This window comes from Penicillium verrucosum (assembly GCF_028828655.1).
Source record: "Penicillium verrucosum strain IBT 35672 chromosome Unknown utg000001l_segment0_segment0, whole genome shotgun sequence".
NCBI lineage: Eukaryota > Fungi > Ascomycota > Eurotiomycetes > Eurotiales > Aspergillaceae > Penicillium > Penicillium verrucosum.
Genome location: NW_026643210.1, coordinates 10,504,302 through 10,523,739, shown reverse-complemented (window position 1 = coordinate 10,523,739; position 19,438 = coordinate 10,504,302). Strand labels below are relative to the sequence as shown.

At 49.1% G+C, this 19,438-nt stretch overlaps 9 protein-coding genes across 9 annotated transcripts; 5 read left to right on the top strand and 4 right to left on the bottom strand.

Annotated features, from left to right (window-relative positions):
* Positions 1-95: 95 nt before the first annotated feature.
* Positions 96-1,274, top strand: N7516_003834 (uncharacterized protein; the record flags this gene model as incomplete). Its single annotated transcript, XM_057216554.1, has 1 exon — positions 96-1,274. One exon carries the CDS (start codon positions 96-98, stop codon positions 1,272-1,274), a length of 1,179 nt encoding a protein of 392 aa, XP_057078437.1.
* A 466-nt stretch (positions 1,275-1,740) lies between these two features.
* N7516_003833 (guanylate kinase) lies at positions 1,741-2,095 on the top strand (the record flags this gene model as incomplete). The annotated part of the gene is made up of 2 exons (XM_057216553.1): positions 1,741-1,807; positions 1,869-2,095. The coding sequence occupies 2 exons, from the start codon at positions 1,741-1,743 to the stop codon at positions 2,093-2,095; spliced, it is 294 nt and encodes a 97-aa protein (XP_057078436.1).
* A 401-nt stretch (positions 2,096-2,496) lies between these two features.
* On the bottom strand, positions 2,497-4,087 carry N7516_003832 (uncharacterized protein; the record flags this gene model as incomplete). Its single annotated transcript, XM_057216552.1, has 2 exons — positions 2,497-3,972; positions 4,046-4,087. 2 exons carry the CDS (start codon positions 4,085-4,087, stop codon positions 2,497-2,499), a joined length of 1,518 nt encoding a protein of 505 aa, XP_057078435.1.
* Positions 4,088-4,783: 696 nt separating this feature from the next.
* On the top strand, positions 4,784-6,787 carry dbp9 (ATP-dependent DNA/RNA helicase; the record flags this gene model as incomplete). The annotated part of the gene is made up of 5 exons (XM_057216551.1): positions 4,784-4,976; positions 5,031-5,107; positions 5,168-5,449; positions 5,515-5,645; positions 5,701-6,787. The coding sequence occupies 5 exons, from the start codon at positions 4,784-4,786 to the stop codon at positions 6,785-6,787; spliced, it is 1,770 nt and encodes a 589-aa protein (XP_057078434.1).
* Positions 6,788-6,931: 144 nt separating this feature from the next.
* N7516_003830 (uncharacterized protein) lies at positions 6,932-8,575 on the bottom strand (the record flags this gene model as incomplete). Its single annotated transcript, XM_057216550.1, has 1 exon — positions 6,932-8,575. One exon carries the CDS (start codon positions 8,573-8,575, stop codon positions 6,932-6,934), a length of 1,644 nt encoding a protein of 547 aa, XP_057078433.1.
* A 272-nt stretch (positions 8,576-8,847) lies between these two features.
* Positions 8,848-10,178, bottom strand: N7516_003829 (tafazzin; the record flags this gene model as incomplete). Its single annotated transcript, XM_057216549.1, has 4 exons — positions 8,848-9,661; positions 9,722-9,814; positions 9,896-9,914; positions 9,980-10,178. 4 exons carry the CDS (start codon positions 10,176-10,178, stop codon positions 8,848-8,850), a joined length of 1,125 nt encoding a protein of 374 aa, XP_057078432.1.
* Positions 10,179-10,639: 461 nt separating this feature from the next.
* N7516_003828 (mitochondrial 54S ribosomal protein mL60) lies at positions 10,640-11,148 on the top strand (the record flags this gene model as incomplete). Its single annotated transcript, XM_057216548.1, has 3 exons — positions 10,640-10,680; positions 10,752-10,981; positions 11,096-11,148. The coding sequence occupies 3 exons, from the start codon at positions 10,640-10,642 to the stop codon at positions 11,146-11,148; spliced, it is 324 nt and encodes a 107-aa protein (XP_057078431.1).
* Positions 11,149-11,575: 427 nt separating this feature from the next.
* On the bottom strand, positions 11,576-13,744 carry N7516_003827 (uncharacterized protein; the record flags this gene model as incomplete). The annotated part of the gene is made up of 1 exon (XM_057216547.1): positions 11,576-13,744. The coding sequence occupies one exon, from the start codon at positions 13,742-13,744 to the stop codon at positions 11,576-11,578; it is 2,169 nt and encodes a 722-aa protein (XP_057078430.1).
* A 3,163-nt stretch (positions 13,745-16,907) lies between these two features.
* Positions 16,908-17,591, top strand: N7516_003826 (uncharacterized protein; the record flags this gene model as incomplete). Its single annotated transcript, XM_057216546.1, has 3 exons — positions 16,908-16,917; positions 16,956-17,303; positions 17,503-17,591. 3 exons carry the CDS (start codon positions 16,908-16,910, stop codon positions 17,589-17,591), a joined length of 447 nt encoding a protein of 148 aa, XP_057078429.1.
* Between the last annotated feature and the right edge of the window lie 1,847 nt (positions 17,592-19,438).

Genomic DNA, 19,438 nt, shown 5'->3' with positions numbered 1-19,438 from the left:
GCCTCCTCTCGATCCCAACAATGCTCTACATACTAATGACCTGATAGTGAGTCCAGTCTTGAGCCGGGTGCTCTTGGCCACTCTAATATTCCATCATGCCTCCAGTTTGGCCGATCGGGGACTCCCCCGACATTCCAGCAGCCACCGTTGGCGGACTCTATGTTCGGGATGACAGCAATGAGAACATCGCTGATAAATTATCTGCCATCGACCCTAATACCCACAACCTCTTTTCACGTGCCGACTCAACAGAAGAATCCAGCACGCCAAGATATGGGCAAGGCACAGTCGACCCGCACAGCATCAAAATGCAAGGCCTGATGGCACTGTTTGCCATCATTGGACTGTTGTTTGTCATAGGAGGGATTTGGTTCTTCTTCTGGGCCAAGAACGGCGGATTCATCTGGCGCAAGGGCGACTGGGATGACTACAAGTCCACTGTTCTGCGACGAAAGGGACCCGACGGAAAGACTCTCAGTAACGCCACAGCGAGTACCAAGCTCGGCGGCGGAAGTGTTGTTGGCAAGGGCTACACGGACGACGGATACTCGTTTACAGAAGGAACATATACCGACACCGCGACGACCGTTACAGAGGAGAAGTCACGACGCAAGAAGTTCAGAGAAACCGCCAAAGAGAAGCTGCTCCGACGCAACAAGCACGAGCAATGGGAAGGTGCCGACGATGCCGACGTACGCGCCTACCGAGAAGAGAAGCCTGCTCGCATTGGCGGCATGAACCGTGAAGCCGATGGAACCTACAACGGCAGTGACTACGATACCTCTGCCCCGCCTACCTCCTACCAACAGAGCGAGATGAGCCAAACTCATGATTTTGCATACGAACAGCCACGCCGTCAGCGCCGCGATCCTTCCGGTTTCTCGTTCACACAAGGCAGCGAGGATGTCATCAGCCAAGCAGCCGAAGAACGTCGTGTCCGCGACCCATCTACCCGCCGCCACAACCGCCGTCGTGAACGTCGCAGCGAGGTTGCCCCATCTGCCCCTCCTTCTGCGCCTTCATCTCGTACTAGCAGCCCCCGCAAGCAACGTGAGCGCCGCTCCGCGCCCCAGGGCCACTTCACTGAACCCCTGGACTTCTCATCTGCGGGCTCCCGTTCTGAGTACCAGTACTCTAACGTTGACACTGAGGATTCTGGTACCAAGAGCTACAAGCATCCGATCCCGGGTTTGACGAAGGGATACCGCCGTGATGGACGAAGTCGTCGTCGCGATAGTCTGAGTGATAGTGAGGGCGAGACACAGTACTCTTGATTTACGACTGCGGATTGGGCTCCCATGATGTATGAGATTTGATTTTGAACATTCAACAATTCTTTGGGTTATGGGAATAGCGTCTTTGTTTTCTTTACGGCAAATGCCGATGGATTTGGATATGGGAAATTGTTTGGGTTATGTACATAATGAACAGAATCACGATGTGAAAGGATAACATTCCGATGCAACAAAGTACACGAATTTAGGTATCTTTAGTTGAACTACCTCGGCATGTGTAGACATGAATTAGTCTCGGCTCACACTGTGGGTGGGCATGTTGCGCCGGTGAAGCGGTAAGGTTGTCCGACTTCCCTCAAAACACAGCACCTGTGCATTGTTCTTTATAGTCAACTACTACTCATCCCAAATTCCCGATATCCATCCTCGACACAAGAAACCCCCATCGCTGCTGGCAACATGACTTTATGTACGTCATCACCCTTCTAACTTCGCACCACCATCCATGTTAACCCACGCAGCAGCACCTCAAGATCGACGGCCCCTTGTCATCTCCGGCCCTTCAGGCGCAGGTAAAAGGAACTCTTATCCAAAAGCTCATGGACGCATACCCGAACACATTCGAACTAACAGTTTCCCACACAACCCGACAACCACGCCCGGGTGAAACAGACGGTATATCCTACCACTTTGTTTCCGTCGAGACATACAAGTCTCTCAAGACCAGCGGAGGTCTGCTAGAAGATGCAATGTATACCAATGACTTCTACGGAACGAGTAAAGCAGCACTCGAAGAAATATTCGACAGACAACTCATCCCTATTCTTGATATCGAGATGAATGGCGTGCAACAGGTGTAAATTAACCCTGAGTTTGACGCTCGCTATGTCTTTATTAAACCGCGGGATCTTGGTGTCCTTGAGCAGAGGCTTAGGGGTCGAGGGACGGAGAGTGAGGAGAAGATTCAGGCTAGGTTGGAGTGCGCGAGAAGGGAGCTTGTGTTTGCTGAGACTCCAAGTGTTTTTGATAGAATCGTTGTAAATGATGATTTGGAGGAGGCTTATGTGGAGCTCGAAAGATTTGTTTTCGGGTTGGAGTGAGGACTTGATTAGCTGGGTTATGGTGAAGTTCTTTCGTGTGTTCAGGGAGTAGATTAGGTCCTGATCTGGTTCTGGTTTAATTCTTTTTACAAAAAAGAAAAAGAGAAAAAATCAATGACACTGCCTACAAATGCTTAATGCTACTAGGTTATATGCACTAGTTACCTAGCTGATTGACTCCTAATATGCTCCACGCTCGCCGCGCCCTCTTGAAACCAAAGCATCATCGCCATCTGGCTAATATTATCTGACCCCCAGCCCTTGCTACCCAGATCTACCAGTTCAGGTGTAGACTTGAACCGCATAATCTCAACCCTTGAGTGCCGCAGTCGATGAAGAAGCCAGCGATTGACGAAAGATCCCTTGTTGACAGCCTGCGAGTGCGCGGATGCAAAGAAAGGCGATGAATCCTCGAATTCCGAGGAGTGTAGCGGATCATTGTACGTCTGGTCCTCTGGTTTATCGGGCATGAAATGCTGCATTACCTCCTCTTCCTCCTCCTCTTCCTCATCATTGTTGTCTTCCTCTTCTGTAATCTGCACGGAGCGATTGGTATGTTCCGGGTGCGACTCGACTTTATGGCGGGCTAATTCTAGTTCGGTCTCAATCTTGGTCCTTTCATCTTGGTAGCTCAGGAGGAAGTTGAGGGCCGCTCTGTCGAGTGGGATGCCGACTCGTTCGCGGAGCTCGCGTTGGTCGACTAGGAACAGGTATTCTGTCTCTAGCTCCGACAGCCGTTCCATAAGTATGCGTGCCTCATCAACCATGGAAAAGTAATCAGCCGCTTGGGGCAACGTGTCTTCCCCATCGTCAGAGGAGTACTCTGCCGAGGAAGATTCGGTGTCAGAGGTAATGGGTTCGAGCTGTGCCAACAGGCCCCTTTGGTACCTGAAGATGGTTTGCAATCGTTCTAAGTGGCTGTTGTAATGGTGCTCCAACTGCCCCAGTTCGTCTTCCTGTCTATGGTATTCATTTTCAAGGACGAAATAAGACGCTGTCGCAACGTGGAGGTCATTGATAGTGTGATTGATAGCAGCAACATCCTCATGCACATTTTCGGCAGTTATGAGATTCAACTTGCTCTGTAATACAAGCCGCACATCATCTTCCTCGTCTCGTTTTCGTCGAAGCATATGCCGCATTTCCCGGATCTGATAACGCTTGGCTAACACATCTTCATGTGCGTTTAGTACTTGCACTATAAGCTCCCCCACCTTGGCACTGGTGTCATGGGCTGATTCAGGGGGCGGTGCGGGCATATTGTACCAGTTGGTTGGTTCATCTATTTCCCGGGGGTACTGAAACTGGAAGGACGGCAAGGATGACTCGGTCGAAGGATCATATTCATCCCATTTTCGGAGATTTTGTGGTGACCAGGGCTCGTTTTCGGTGGTTTCATAGTCCTTATCTACCAGGTCTAGTTCGGAGAATTCGAATATTGGCGCTGTTGATGCCGTTCTTGGAGCAGAAGCACCTGAAGGAAGGGGCGATGATTGTTTCGGGATTTCTGATGCTGTGGAACTCCATACTCGCGCACCACCTCGCAACTCTTCCAGCCATGGAGTGGTGGTAAATGAAATGTTGGGAAGGCAGACTTCACTTCTAGTGGTGGTATAGCAGTCTGCCATGGACGCCGGCTACATAGTGAAACCGTGATGAGCCTCGAGTATCGTACATATCCATATGACGTATTCATATGGTTTCACTCACCCGGGATAAACGATCCCGTATAACTCCTGGCCAAGATGCCATTGTTAAAGGGCTTCAGGGTACCTCCGGGTCATATTTTGCAAAGGGGATTATATATAGACCAACACATTCGAATGCTGGTAAGCAAGATTGAACAGGCCTGGAGGAAACAATGTCATTAATAAACCAGATAAGTTTAAAGAGAAGGAAATAGGGGAACTTTGTCTTCGGAGTCACGCCAGGGTTCTAGTGGGGTGAGGTCGAAGGCGCAGTTCCTCTTTGGTGCCCAAGTTGGCAAATCTCCAATGATCGTTACTCCGTAATCTCCCTTTGCATTAGCGCCTACGCTTCACTCATCGGTTGGTTACCCTGCGCGCAATGGTAAATCCGGAGGCAAATCATTCGAGGTATATCCACGAAGAACTTATTCCCTCATTCATCTGGGATGTCATTGGAATCATACTCCGGGTCCACTAGTTGCTAAAGCGTCTCTTCCACAAGTGAGCGCTTAATGATAAACCAACTTGATGCATGCCATACGCGCCGTGCGTATAATACTAAGTCTATTGTGACACTGGTGATGTGAATGGCCCGAGCCACTTGATATAGTTCATGGAGTTTCCGCCTGAGGCATCAAAGATTATGTCAACATAAAATCTTGGAATTTACCGCCCGCAATAATCTCACCGCCCGATAAAACTTTCCAAAAAAGTTTCAACTTCCGCAGATTCGATCGAGCAAATGCCTAGTACAATCACAATGAAACGCAAGTTGGACGCAAATGATGTCCCCTCGCCTAAGGCTGCTGGGGCTGAGGATCAAGAGCTCGACTTTGAAGCCCTCAATCTCGATCCTCGATTGCGCCAGGCCCTGATCAAAGAAAAGTTCACCAAACCCACTCTTGTACAGTCAAAGGCGATTCCGCTCGCCCTGGAAGGAAAGGATATTCTTGGTGAGACGAGCCTCTTGAATTGATGAATCAAAAGACAATTACTGACAGAAATAGCCCGTGCGAAAACTGGCTCTGGCAAGACCGCCGCCTATGTCCTCCCAATCCTGCAAGCCATCCTCCAACAGAAGACTGTTCGTTCCCCCTCTCTATGTGTACTTCATATAGAAAGTAACCTAACTGTCTACAAACAGGCCGATCCCTCCTCAAAAGCCACAACCGCTCTTATCCTTGTCCCCACTCGCGAGCTTGCAGAACAGGTCCAGAAAGTGATTACGTCTTTCGCCAGTTTCTGCGGAAAGGATATTCGTTCAGTCAACCTAACACAGAAGGTGTCCGATGAAGTTCAGCGCTCGATGCTGGCCGATTTCCCGGATATCGTTGTCTCGACGCCTACCCGAGTTTACAGCAATGTTAACAACTCCGCTTTGTCGCTTGATAAAATCACCCATTTGGTTATCGACGAGGCGGATCTGGTCTTGTCATACGGATATGACGAGGAAATCAATGCTCTCTCCAAGGCCATCCCCGAGGAGCGCAGACATTCTTGATGAGTGCTACTCTCACTTCGGAGGTGGATACATTGAAGGACTTGTACTGCCGGAACCCCGTGATTCTTAAGCTAGAGGAGACGGAAGAGAAGGGCGCTGGTGTCAGCCAGTTTGTTGTCCGGTAAGACAGTATGCTACAACCGTCATTTCAGCAGTTGCTAACTCACCCCAAACAGATGCGCGGAAGAAGAGAAATTCCTTCTCACATACGTTATCTTCAAACTGCAGCTGATTAAGGGCAAGGTCATCATTTTCGTAGCAGACGTCGACCGATGTTACCGTGTCAAGCTTTTCCTCGAACAGTTCGGTCTCAAGAGCTGTGTCCTCAACTCAGAACTTCCCATCAATTCGCGGATCCACGTTGTCGAAGAATTCAATAAGGGCGTCTACGATATCATTGTCGCAGCCGACGAGCAAGCAGTATTGGGAGTGACCAAATCGAAGAAGTCGCGCGAAGTCAAGGACGCGGATGAAGAGGAAGCAAAGGAAGAGATGGGAAGCAGCGAGGATGAAGAGGCCGTTGATGAGAGTGGAAAGGGAAAGAAGCCGGAAACCAAGAAGCGCCGCAAGATGACCAGCAAAGAAAAGGACTACAGCATCGCCCGCGGTATCGATTTCCAAAACGTCGCCTGCGTCCTCAACTTCGATCTCCCCACCAGCTCAAAATCCTACACCCACCGCATCGGACGTACCGGCCGCGCTGGCAAAGCAGGAATGGCCCTCTCCTTCGTTATCCCCGCCGAGCAGCACGGCAAGCACCGACCCACCTCAATCCCCAGCACAAAGCACGACGAGACCCTGCTCGCGAAGATCATCAAGCGGCAAACCAAGCTCGGCCATGAAGTCAAGCCCTACCACTTCGAGATGACGCAGGTCGACGCCTTCCGGTACCGTATGACAGATGCCCTGCGCTCCGTAACCAGACTCGCAGTGCAAGAGGCACGAGGACGCGAGATCCGCCAGGAACTGATCAAGAGCGAGAAGCTCAAGCGCCATTTCGAGGAAAACCCCGACGAATTACGCCAGCTGCGCCACGATGGCGAGCTGCGCGCTGCGCGTGTCCAGGCGCATCTAAAGCATGTGCCTGATTACCTGATGCCTACTAAGGGCCGTAAGGGTCTCTCGAAGGAGAGTGTTGGGTTCGTTGGGTTCACAAAGTCGAAGCAGAATCGCATCCGCAAGGCGAGAGATCGCAACCGTGCTCGTGGCAAGTCTGGTGGGAAGGTTGATCCCCTGAAGACGTTTAATCGTTCCAAGAAATAGTTTTGCATAGTTTAAAATCTGCGGGCGTTTTGTCCGGATACCATTGTATAGTCAGACATGAATAAAATAGTTTCAATTTGCGATTCTGATTACATGCGTAGGATGTTTTTATCTGTTTCATAGTGTATGTACATAGGCAGACTCTCATAAATGAACCGACAATTCCTGCCCATCCGGCAATCTAATTGTCTCAGGTTCAACGTCTTCCAGCTGTAACCCAAGCTCGATTTCGAGCCATTTCCTCCCCTTTCTTATTTGCCGAATGTGTCTCATCACATCACGTGCATTTTGAAGGTGAGTTTCATGGACAGGAGAATCCGATGAGATTGTTTGCAAGGCAGGTACTTCATGGGACGGCACATGACAGGAATCGTGAGACTTCGTCGAACTCATAAAGCCAGGGCCGATCCCAAGCCATTCGACATCTCTCCAAGATCCGTTCCACTCTGGGCCAACATTATCAGGGTTCTGTGGAAACCCATCTGGGTCTTCACCAACCCATTTCAAGGCTGGTAGCCATTCGCCGCAGCCCTCGAGGTCCAACCATTTCAGGCAGTAGGTCGAGCGGGAGAGCTGACGGAGGATACTCGCAGCTTCAGCCCAGTTGTTGCCAAGGGCATCTGGGGTCAAGAAGCGGGCCACTGAGCTGCGAATACGAGCGGTGGCAGCGCGTGTATTCCGACACGGGATAGGCCAATGGGCGAGCGAGAGATGAGTGAGGGTTGGCAGATGTGCTAGTAGATTGAGAAGACCGGTCCAGCTTGCAGCACTGGGTTTCGGGTGTGCTAGGGATAAGGCGCGGAGTTCGGGGAAACGTAGGGTCTGCGTAATGGCTTTGGGTATGGACGGGGCTGGAAGATGGTCAAGCGTAGCTTCCCCTCTGTCGTTGTGAACGGCATCATCCCACGAGGCTGGGACAGCCTCCTCTATTTCCTTGCCTGGTATACCCATGGCTAGGGTTGGCGATAGGATCATCTCGTTTGTGAGCTGCTTCAAAGTTATCCAGTTTCCCAGAGCACTACCCAGATCTAATCGCACGATTTTGAAATCCGCATCAACAACTCCTGACTCGTTGAAACCTGGGTTCTCCTTTTCAATCTGATCCTGATCTTGTCGGGTCAAAAAGAGCGGTTTCAGCCCTTTCATGTAACCCTTCAGAGACAAGCCTCTTGCGTAGACGGCAACATAACTCAGCAGCAGTTCCTTGAGATGATTTGGAAGTTGGGACAGAAAAGGGCCATCATATTCAACATGCCAACCCCAGTTTAAAGCCATAGATTTCAGCGTCAGATGTACCAGGCTCCTCTGGTCCGGAAACAGCGGCCCTTGGAGGCGGGTCAGCCGGTGGATTTCTTCTTCTAAGGCTTCCGGTATCTGGTTATGCAATCCTTGATCTCTTGATAGATCCGTGTTTCCCGAGAGCCAACTCGCAGGCGGCGGAGGCCCGACAGTTGGTCGAGTTGGACGAACCCCGAATACCGTGCGACGAGGACCGGGGCGAGGTCGCGGCGGCGCAGTTGCAGGGAGCTCGAGAACATCTCGAAGAGATGGATGAACTGAGCGTGGGGCCACAAACGAGCGATGGGCACGTTGCGAGCTTGGGGGATCATCCGAGGAAGCACTATGGATCTGTGTACGGCGAAGGTGACTGATTAAGTCGTTGACTGACGTCGCTGACGCAGAGCCGTGTACGCCAGACCTGCCATCATGACGAGACCCAGATGGTGCAAGGCTGTGATGTGCTGAGTTGGCTGGCTTTGCGTGAAACCGCTGGTGCTTTTTGGGCATCTGCGATCGAGCTGTGAGTTTGACGAAGTGAAGTGTCTCCGGGATGCTTTCCCACCTTTATCGCTTATCGATTATCGCCCCCACATTTGATCCTTTTGCCTGATGGGGTATAGCGCAAGAGGCTGACATTTAGAGCTTACAAGACAGGCGGAAAGAGGTCCGCACCTATGAATCACTGCTGCTCGTAATTAGGCAAAAACTGAGTCAATGCTTGTGGCTCATTGTTGCCATAACCAAATCTATACAATGTTATACAATCTATGCACATAGGCTCAGATATCCCGAACCCAGGAATCGTCCTTCATATGGCCCTCACGCTTAGCACCCTCCTCCAGCCAGGTATCCACCAAGCCTTCCTTTGGATCCTCATCGGGCAAACCACGCGATCGGCGAACGTCCAAGACAAGGTTCCTGATCTTCAAGGTGACCTCTTTGCGCAGCTCGACAGCTTCTTTATCATTCAATAGTTCATCACTTAGCACACCCAGGGGCAGGTCTCGGGAATCGGGATAGGTCTTTTCGACCTTCGCTTTCAACTTCTGCCACCGAGATCTCATTTCTCCAAATACAGCATCTGAGTCCACCTTGGAGCCAAAGGTAACGCTAACGTCTTTGCCAGGCCGAGGAAGGAATCGCGGGAATTCGCGACTCTCGTGCATGACATTGTCGAAGCCTTCAATCCACATTGGAACCACATCCGGACACTCTTTGGGTTCTAGGATGAGCCGTGCAATTCCCCACTTGAAATAGCGCATGGTCTTTCGTGGTGACTGGTGAATCTTGCCCTCGGGGAAAATATGGACCCAGGAATTCGAGTTACAGGAGTATGCGGTAGGTGCGAGGTGCGAGTCCTTGCCATCGGTTGTGTAGGCGACTGAGAGTTCCGAGAAGGGATCGACACAGACGTTGTGCCAGCTCCAGCGTTGACGTTCAGGTATGGCGCGGTGGTGGTCAACGGGGAAAGGACCCTTCGATAATAAGCGAATGGCCTCGGTCATAGCGGGTTGAGCTAGACCACCGAATGTAGAATGTGCGGAACGGTGAGTGGGTAGGACCTGTCCCATAGTGAAGAAGAGTGACAGTGGTCTGCGATTACGGTCAGCAAAACAATCCATGGAAGAAGCATTTGGGTAAACTCGTAAATACCTTGTCTGATAACAAATATCGTAGCTCCCGAAAGACCACCGCTTATTCCAAAATCGCGGCGGCAAAATCCCCCATAGTAATGGGTCATCCATTCTGGTATTCCGACGCAATGTCAGCCATCTTCACATTTGGAGTATGGATTGTCTCGTATCCGAGGCTGTTGGAGGCACGTACACACTGATGTGATTGGATACTATTTTCAGATATATTAATTAGCAACCGCACTGGTCTAATGAACTTCGCTGTGTCCTGGCATACCTGTAATCAATCCTCGTGTCCGTTGCGAAACGTTATGCCGAGAGTCTAACAGCTCTGTGAATGCCTCTTTCCCATGACATTCTGCATGACAGAAAACCGAAAGGAACCCGCGACATAGACCCGCCACTCCCCACATTGTTGTGTTGGATAAAGCCCTCCAAGGGAGGGACGGGGACTCCGCCGTTGCGCTCGAGTCCATGATGGATGGTGTAAAACTGCTATACACAATCCATGAACAAAAAGAAGCTTTACACAAGCTAATAGTAGCTTGGAAAGGGGTATGTTCTCCGAAGAGCTAGTGTAATTGACTCGAGTGAAGTTTTAGAAAAATATCGCGTCCCTGGAAATCGACAGATTCCCGGAATCACATGATTTTGGTTGGGGGTAACCATTCGCAGTATGTTGTATATCACCAGAGTTCAGCAATACTATTTTTATTTTTCAATAATATGAGAAGATATAATTTAAAGACGAACAATTAATCTCACTATATAAGTTACAACTACTTTCCAGTCTCCCTATATCAACTGTATCAATTGTATCAATCAGTAACTAACTAAATGGCATTTTCTATACATCCAGCGCACGGACCAATTACACTCCCGACTCCGAGCACGATTTTCTCCCCGGCTTACACCCTGACAACACCAACAATCAACGATGTTCAAATCAACCCAAGCACTATTTGGCGGTCTTCTCTGGTGCGTATTGGGCCCTTTCTACCAAAGTCCCAATTATACAAACCCAAGCTAACATCCTTCCGAAATAATAGGAAGACCCCGTGGCGTCTCTCCTCCCCCCAGAAGGCACGACAGCGCAAGCGCCTGCGCTCCGTGGACCGCGTCGTTGACACCGTCAGTGCCGCACTTGAGCGCAATGGCCAGTCCTCCAAGGCTGTGAGCCGGTGGTTTGCAGAGATGCCCCGCGAGGAGGAAATGCTGCCGAAGGACAAGTACACTCTCTTCGATAAGAAGGAGAAGAGCTACCGGAAGAGCATTCACAGTATGTTCTCGTTCCACTTCCACTTCCCATATCACACTTCCACTTCCCATATCAAACCAATTGATATTCATTACTGCGTGGATCGGCTGAGCTAACCATTTTCTTTACCCTCAGAGCTGCCCAAGTGGACTCGTGTCAGCCAACGTGTCAACCCTCCCGGTTTCTAAACGGATTTTTATCCCCCGCACATGTACTATACATCCGAAACTCGACTCTGGCGGGGGACTTGTCAGAGCGAAAAACAACATATGGACAACCGGAGTTTTGGCTTTTTGGAATTTGCAGCGCGGCCGCTCTGAAGAGGATGGTGGCTTACAATGTTCCATGATTACCCCAGCGCTTAGATCAGGCTTTCAATTCAAATGCATTTTGGCAAGGATATCTATTTGTGTTCGGTTCCGGTATCCCCCGGGTATACTAATGATATAAATGCAGCGACAGACATGATGGTAGTGAGCGTATGGCACTATGGCACTAGAAGTGATGGATATACTGAGTGGGTTTCAAGTGAGTGTGGAGTGCGAAATCCGATTAGGTCACGGGTAGGGCAAGACATAAGTGACTGTTTTGAGAAAGCCAAGGGTTCGAGAAGAATCATGAGACAACGATGTTTGAAATGTTTGAAGCTGTTCTTTTCCCGAGACCATAGCCTGGGATCAACTTTCCGGACGCAGTACGACAGCACTTGTTGACTTGAGCTGCAACTTCCTTGACCTTGCGCCGATTAACTCGGCCTTCGTGGATGGCTTTGTGGAGACGATATCCCCGGTGGACTTGCTGCCAATCATCAAGCTTCTCTTGCCAGCCTGCCCCTCCTTCATACCAGGCGTTCTTCTGCGCAGTGGACATTTCAAAGCCTTGAGGCGGTTTCGGCAAGACCCAGCAGCCTGGATCGATATGACCATCTGGCGGTTCCTCGACCGATTCATCATACAGTGTAACAGTGCGAATGGCGTCTCGTATACCGGATACCTTCCGCTGCTTATTCACTGCGGCCCGCCAAGAGTCGATACGAGGAGTCTGCGCGCGTTTTGGGTTGGATGCAGGGTACTTTGGTCTCGGGCTGAAAACCGGCTCTGGATAAGGAACGTTGAATCGTGGGTCTCCCCACACCCGACGTGCATCAGTAGGAACTCTGGAGACAGGATCGAAAACAATCCATGTTTCTCTATTCAGCCAATGGTTGGCCAGCAAGGCAAAATGGTATGGTTTTTGCCCAGGAGTGAATTCATTGAAGAGCCATAGCAGTTTTCGATCTAGCATCTCCATCATTCTGACCTCCCAATCACTCAACTCATCGACAGCGCCTCCTGTTTTGAGCTGGATTTGATCTGCAGAACATCGAGTGATGTCTATTACCGGGCGTTTACCTTGACGACGGGAGAGGGCAGGATGTTTGGGGTCATACATGCATCGCCATTCATCAGACAAAGCGGGTCTCGCTTTTGAATTGGTCCCCTTCCCTCGGAACATTGCTGGGGCAGAATTCCATTGGATGGGTTTGGTATATTTTCGCCGTTCATTTGAGAGCAGAACTTGATTTGCAATGAAGAGTCTGGAAGTAAACGATGTTGTATCTTCCGAGATACGCAACCGCCCTTTGGTGCTATTTCGCTGCCGTTTGGGGTGCCCACAAAGAGAAGACCCCGAGTCTGAGACATAGCTGACCAACAATTCGGTCCTTGGCGTCCCGGGAGGGCCGGATGAATCCCCTATGTTGTCAAAGACTGCCTCTTTTGGCCCCATCTGCATTCGTGCTGACCATCCACGGTATCTGCGATGACCACCATGTCGCTCAAGTGGTCCAGGTTGCCTTTTGTGCATTGAGCTACTTGGCTCCGCTAGCAAACCCTCATGTTGCGCGACAGATGGGATTTGACATGAGATATCTTGCGATCGCTCACCACGCGGCCATGGAATCGATCCTCGGACCCGGTGGGATTGATTCTGTCTATATGGTAATGATTGGACCAGGCGGAACGGCAGCGGTGTGCGTGTAGCTGACCTTGCTGCCTTCTTGCAAGAATTGAACCAGGGTTGGTGATCAGAACTGCCATCATGTGGCTGCAGCGGGTCCCTGAGCAGTTCCTCTAGAATCGAACGAGTGATAACTGGTTGGTTATTGATCAATTTGGGTTGCCGTGGCGGGATTGATCCCGATATATCCTCTTGCGCTTGCGGCCTCTGCACAGAGCCCGGCGCTGGAACGGGTTGGGGCATTGAAACACCGTCCTGCAACGCACCATGACACTTGGGTCGCGAACAAGGATCCCAGATATCAGCCGCGGTGGGGAAATCATCATAGCTCTTGAGCCAATCTGGTAGCCAAGGAAATCCTTTCGGTTCTCGGCGATGCTTTTGCCTTTCCACATCGCCAGGATCCCACCAAATCCAACTATAGTCGTCTCGGGTCGACTTCCACGCCACTGACTTCCAAATTCCAACGAAAAAGTCATGAATCACCCTTTTATTTCTCTCGTGTGTCGGCCGTGTGACCCAGCCATACCATGTTCGTGCGTATCGGGTGTTCGTATTTTTGCCTTCTCTCAGCACCTTGCTTCGATTGAATCGTCTGATGAACCCCCCAATCTTCCAAAACAGGACTGCAAGTATGAATATTCCAACGGTTCCGATGAATAGCTCAAAGAATACCATGGGGTCAATTTCCTTATGGACTTTGATTGCTGTGTTTGGAGGTCGTTTGGGGGGACGCGGGATACCAGGAACCAGGGAGTGGCTCTGTCGAGTGGCCAGTGGCGCCATTTTATGGAAGCCTGGGTATACTCTTCAGGAATTAGTCCAGGAATCCGTAAGGATATATAGCACAAAATTTCGTCAAGACTGTTCTCGCAGTGTGCAAATGAGAGAGGTTGGAGAGATGAGGAAGCAGCAAGTCACACGCCGAACTCTCCTACCATATCCTATTTGGATTTTATACCTCCATCACAGCCATATTTCTATATTTCTTCAGAATGTTTATTCCTACAAGAACACGTCATGGCAAATATTACATAGCGGTTGGGAAATGTTCTACAATGTTTGAGGTTCCATATCTATCTAACCCCAGTGCCTTGAGACTAGGAACAAATACAGTCAGCTTTGCATCAGATCATAGGTTTATCGAGCTTTTTTCAAATACTGAAAGCTGCCAGCAACATGCAAATGTATATTTGTGTGTACATGTCGATATAGGCCTATAGGATACGTTCCTGTTGTCTCGTGCTGCTATCAAGGCACCTAGCTCACCAGACTCAATCTCCATTCCCGGCTAATATGAAGGCATTCAAAGGGCCCTGTTCGTGCGGCAAAGAACATTCCAGAGTTGACATGGGATACCATGTAGTGGTTGCTCTCCAGCGAAGACTCTTGTCGATCAGTTGTGGAGAAGGCTGCTGTTTCAATGACAATTTTCCCTAGTTCAGGACTTTCGTCTACATGACATATCCTCTGCATTTGGCAGGAATCTACACCTACTTTAGGCTCGACTGATGAGTAGATAGCAATGGTAGATCGATCCACATATATGCACAGTTCATGAAAGGTCTCGATCACAAACGTCCGCTTGTTTACCGCCTCGTCTAGGCCCCTATGTAACTCTAGGCAAATACGTTCGAGTGGCAAACTACTTTAGTAGTGACGCTAAGGGAGTCCCAAATTCGAATAACAATTGACATATCAAATGACATATCAAACTCACCTTCACATTCCAAACCTTATACACAATCTTGAAGATCGGCAAAATGGATCTAAGACGAACGTATAAAATGATAAGTGACCCGAGGCACCTAGGCAGGAACTCTGGGTCCATCTCCACCTGCCAAATTAGGAAAGAACCTGATCCACAGCCACACCGCCACAAACCAGCCACTCTCGAGCCACTTGCGGCTGATCTGGTGGCGGTGCAGACTATTGACTTTCGAAAGGTTGCGTCTTTGTCTTACTTGATTTTGCTTTTTGTTGGGCTCTACTTTCTGCATATTTGTTGGGTATTACCATTTACGGTTCTGATACGTTTCTTTTTAGATTAAATTGATGATTAGCTTTCCCTCTTTGTCTTGTGGTCAACCCTCGAGCGTCTCTAACTGCGTTACATCTCGGTACTCAGGATCAGACGTTCCAAGGTTATTCTGTATGCGCCTGTGTCACAATATTCTGCCCAACGGGTTTCGGACCGCCAAAAGCAAACAATATTCCATTTTCTGGTATCCTATTTGTTGCGGCGGGGGCGTCGAATGATTTAAATTATTGAAGAGATCGTCGAGACGATCGCCTTGGTCTTGAAGGGTATGATAGGATCACATGGAGATGGTTCAAGCTTCTTGTGGGGCGTATCTCAGATTCTAAATGAGTTCCCTGGCAAACACATGGAATCTCGGCCAGGATCCGAGTCTCGGCCGGGCCCTTGAGGCTGATCACTGATCAAGGTGCATTGTGAAAGATGTCAACACCTAGTTCACCCAGCTGTCACAACATCATCCTACGCCCTAATTCAATGCCGCCATTTTTTCTATCTCCGTTAGGCAACACAGTTAGAAGAGGGAAATTCCGATAGATTTTGGAAAGAACGAGAGTTCTCACAAAATAGGCTTTTCGGAGTTTGAAGTGGGATATGTCGGTGTTTCCGAGTGGCGAAGATAGTGTCCACTTGACTCCACAAACGCCACAGTTCACCGTTAGGGTGTGGCTTTGATTTTGCTGATTAAAGGGGCCATGCAAAGGCAGCAATTGCGGTCTGATGTTCTCCATTCATCCGACTCGAGGATCATGTCCACCTATGTCTAGGGTGGGGGTAGGTACCTCCATAACAAACATATGTACGAAGTACCCATGACCAAGATGAGATACTTGCATACTAGTGGTACGCCACATCCAACAATAAGGGTCCAAACATGACACTTGCGACTTACTAGATGCTCGGAGCCGAATAACAAGGCACCAAAGCTGCGATAGAGACCAAATAACGTTGGGCATGAACCTACTGCTTGATCCGTGCACGGAACTATTGAAAGAATAGACCCCCAGGCACGGTGCACCCCCTTTGCTTTGACGTCCTGTGTCTCAATCCACGACTCCTATCCTCGCACCTAAACCTAAACCATGCATGTCAAGCCGTTTGCCTGTCAATTTTGTCAGGTTTACATGGGCGACCTCGGGCCCATCGAGGTAGCGGGCGAAACGGCCAAACCAGAAATTCTAGGTTGTACAGATCATGGTGGAACCCTGTCGTGAGGGAACCCGGGGTCGATCCTGGCACTAGCTTCAGATCTCATGCAGTGTGCATCTTCGATCTCAGAGATCTCTTAAACATGCTCCACATCTAGTATTTTACCCAGACGCGTACCCGTCGATCGCCCCAATTAGGAAGAAAGTACTTATCCAGTACGCACTCGCCCCACTGTTCGATTCCGTTGCCGGAACGTGTTGCTGCAAGGATCATGCAGTATGCCGAGCAGACCTTTTATTGAGCTCACAAATATTGGTTCTGCGGGCATGGTGGCTCCCTTGGCCGTCCCAGGTACCTGGTCGCCGACCTTCGTCCAGGCTAACCGTGTACTTTTGAATGAGTGGCGACATTCCCGTGCCCCCGCCGTGACTTACCACTCAATTGAGGTTATGGGTCTAAAGTATATCTGTTATTGATTCTCGGCAACTGCCATGAAGTATATGAAGTCCTGTGTACGGCACGTTCATACTTGACCTGATTCTCATATTCATCCATCTCACCAATCATTCTTCCTATTCTTCTTGCCTCTCTTCCATCCAAATCTTATTAGATTATACTTCACGGTTACAGTTCCACGATCTCTCCACTCCCATTACTTCTCCATTGTATTGAAGCAGATCTTCGAGCTTTAAACTCTTTTCTCTGGAGTATCCAACGAAACTCGTCTGTTCCCAAGCACCATATCGTCAAACAAACACAAAAATGGCCGGCCGTGAATTCACACTGTCCTTCGAGACTACTCCCCCACAGCCGCCCAGCCTGGTTCCCCTTTCACAATCCCAGTAGTCATTGCCGTGAACCCAATCGGGACACCAGCCCAAAATGTGCAGCACCTTGTCGTGAGCGCCTCTCTCCGCGACGAATCTGGCACAGGAGCTGCCGTTGGCTTGAGCGGGAATCTCACGGCAAGCGTGCGGAGCCGCACCGATAACGCAATGAGCGGATATGCAAAACTCAACCCACTCACTATCTCGCAGCCAGGCAAGTTTCGGCTGCGGGTGATGCTTAGTGCGGCTTCGTACAACGGCGTTGTAACGAAGGAATATGTTGATTCGACAATCATCCATGTGCACGCCGGTGCGGCTGCCCAACGGCCAAGTGGGTCAATTCCTTTTCCTTGCTTTGGTCCTTTTTTGCTTTACTCCGGGCCCTCTTTCCTCTTTTCCCTTTTCCCATCTTCTGCCCCGTTCTTTTTTGGTTCTGCCCCTCTTCTGCCCTGGATTTTTCCCTTCAGAGCCGAAATTTAGCCCCTCCTGCTTGCCCTTTTTGGACGCTTGCTGATACTCAAAAACTCTAGCTCCCACTCAGGTGGCAAGTCTTCAGCGGCTCACGACTGAAAATTTGGATATCTCCGCTGCGGATATTGCGGCGTGGCAGCGCGCGTAATTGAAGGACATAGTACTCTACCTCTTTTTGCTTCGGGGGATCTCCGGCGTTATTCATGTTTAAGCAGAACCAGAATCTTGGAAGCTTATTTTATTTTTATTTTTATTTTGTTTGCCACAGGGAGGAGAGTAATAAGTTTCTTTCGGACAAATGCAAATCTATCAATTAGTCTTTAGCGGTCTATATCCACTTTTTCTTGAATAATTTTTGCTTGCATAGTACATACTCCTCATTCCATCGTTTTTAGCGCTGCCTATCCATGTTTCGGGTGAATTTTCCTCTATTCCGGGACTATTAGCCCATACACTAACCAAAGCTGTTAATCCCTGTGGAGCTTTTTTCTTTTTCTTTTCTTTTCTTTTCTTTTTCTTTCAATTTAGCTGCAGATATACTCAGGATTTACATGAACGCCGAGTTGTTTCCGGCCTTTGGCAAATCCCGACTAATCCCGATCTCACACAACGTCAGAGATTCTTCCCCGGGTCATGATAATCATGTAGTGGAGTATTCTCGGTTCGAGTGCATTCACCACTAGGGTGAATGCCATGATACCCCTTCGGATAATGCTTGGGATAACAAGAGTATCCGACATAATACAACATTAATTTCAAAGTAGGGTCTGAGACATCTCCAACCGCCTTCTGTCTGTGAATAGCAGGTGGATGTGCGGGTAGGGCTAAAGTAACAGAATGGAGCACAGGAATACTACTGTTCAGCCTAATATACTATCTGCTGGCTTGGGGCAAAAGGTACTCATAAGCGGGACAAATGCACCTACATACATATTACCGAGTCTCATGTAGAATATATAACATATGTAGGGTTCTCTAAGCAAATGGACATATTATCACCTATTCTCATCGCCTCATAGGCCACATAGAGAGCAAAAGAAACCACGCGGAAAAGGCAACATGCCCAATTGGACTAGATACATATCCTGTCCAGTTGTGCCTTATCTACACTAGATAGATTGACTTCCTAATCTAGTAGGGTAAGGCCCTTGTAAATAGTGGGCAATGATTATTTTTTGTGTGGGTATTTCGCCTGTGTCTCCCGAAGTAGTGCCGCAATATAAAACAGCCATCAAACTGATGTATGAGTGGGGCAGATGACGGGGTCTTGACTGTGGTTTGGTTTCGAATAGATAATTGTTGGTTTAATATAGTCTGGTTAGTTGTGGTGCGCATTTAGGGGTATACTCCTTTATTTCAGGACTACAAAAGTAGCCAGTACTTGACTTCGTTGTTTGACCTGCTCTTATAACGAAGTACTAACTACTTAGGTCAGCTGAGTATGTTAGGTTTGAGTCCACCTTATACAACATACATCAGCGAAAATGTAGCCATCAAAATGTAATTATATTTAGACCATTTGAGTCATAGAGTGAAGTATAACGTCTGTCTCTTGTCGTGTCGTTGGCGTCATGGGACAATCTGCCGTCCTCTTGACCAGATCGGGTTAGGGTGATCATTCCCTCAAGAGACAACATGGCCAAGAGATTCTATTTAAAATGAGAAAACCACTTAAATTATCAAAATTGGCGAGAAAGAGTGCTTAGCACTACATTTACGCAAAGCTATTTCTTAATTTTCTTTCTCGTCCATGTTTCCTCATGAACCCGTTGGCAACACCCGAATCTGAACCCCAGGTGTCTGGGTTTTTAATTTATATGCGCCTGGGTCATTTTCACCCGCAGACGAGTGTTCAGTCACCCGGGAATGCATCTGAGTAATGTATAGCTCTACACGTGCAAGCACACGGCCTTTATAAAGCTGTTAATATCCCCGATTATCTGATCTAGGCTATTTTCCTCCCACTTTAAATACACCATGAATGCAGGATAAATT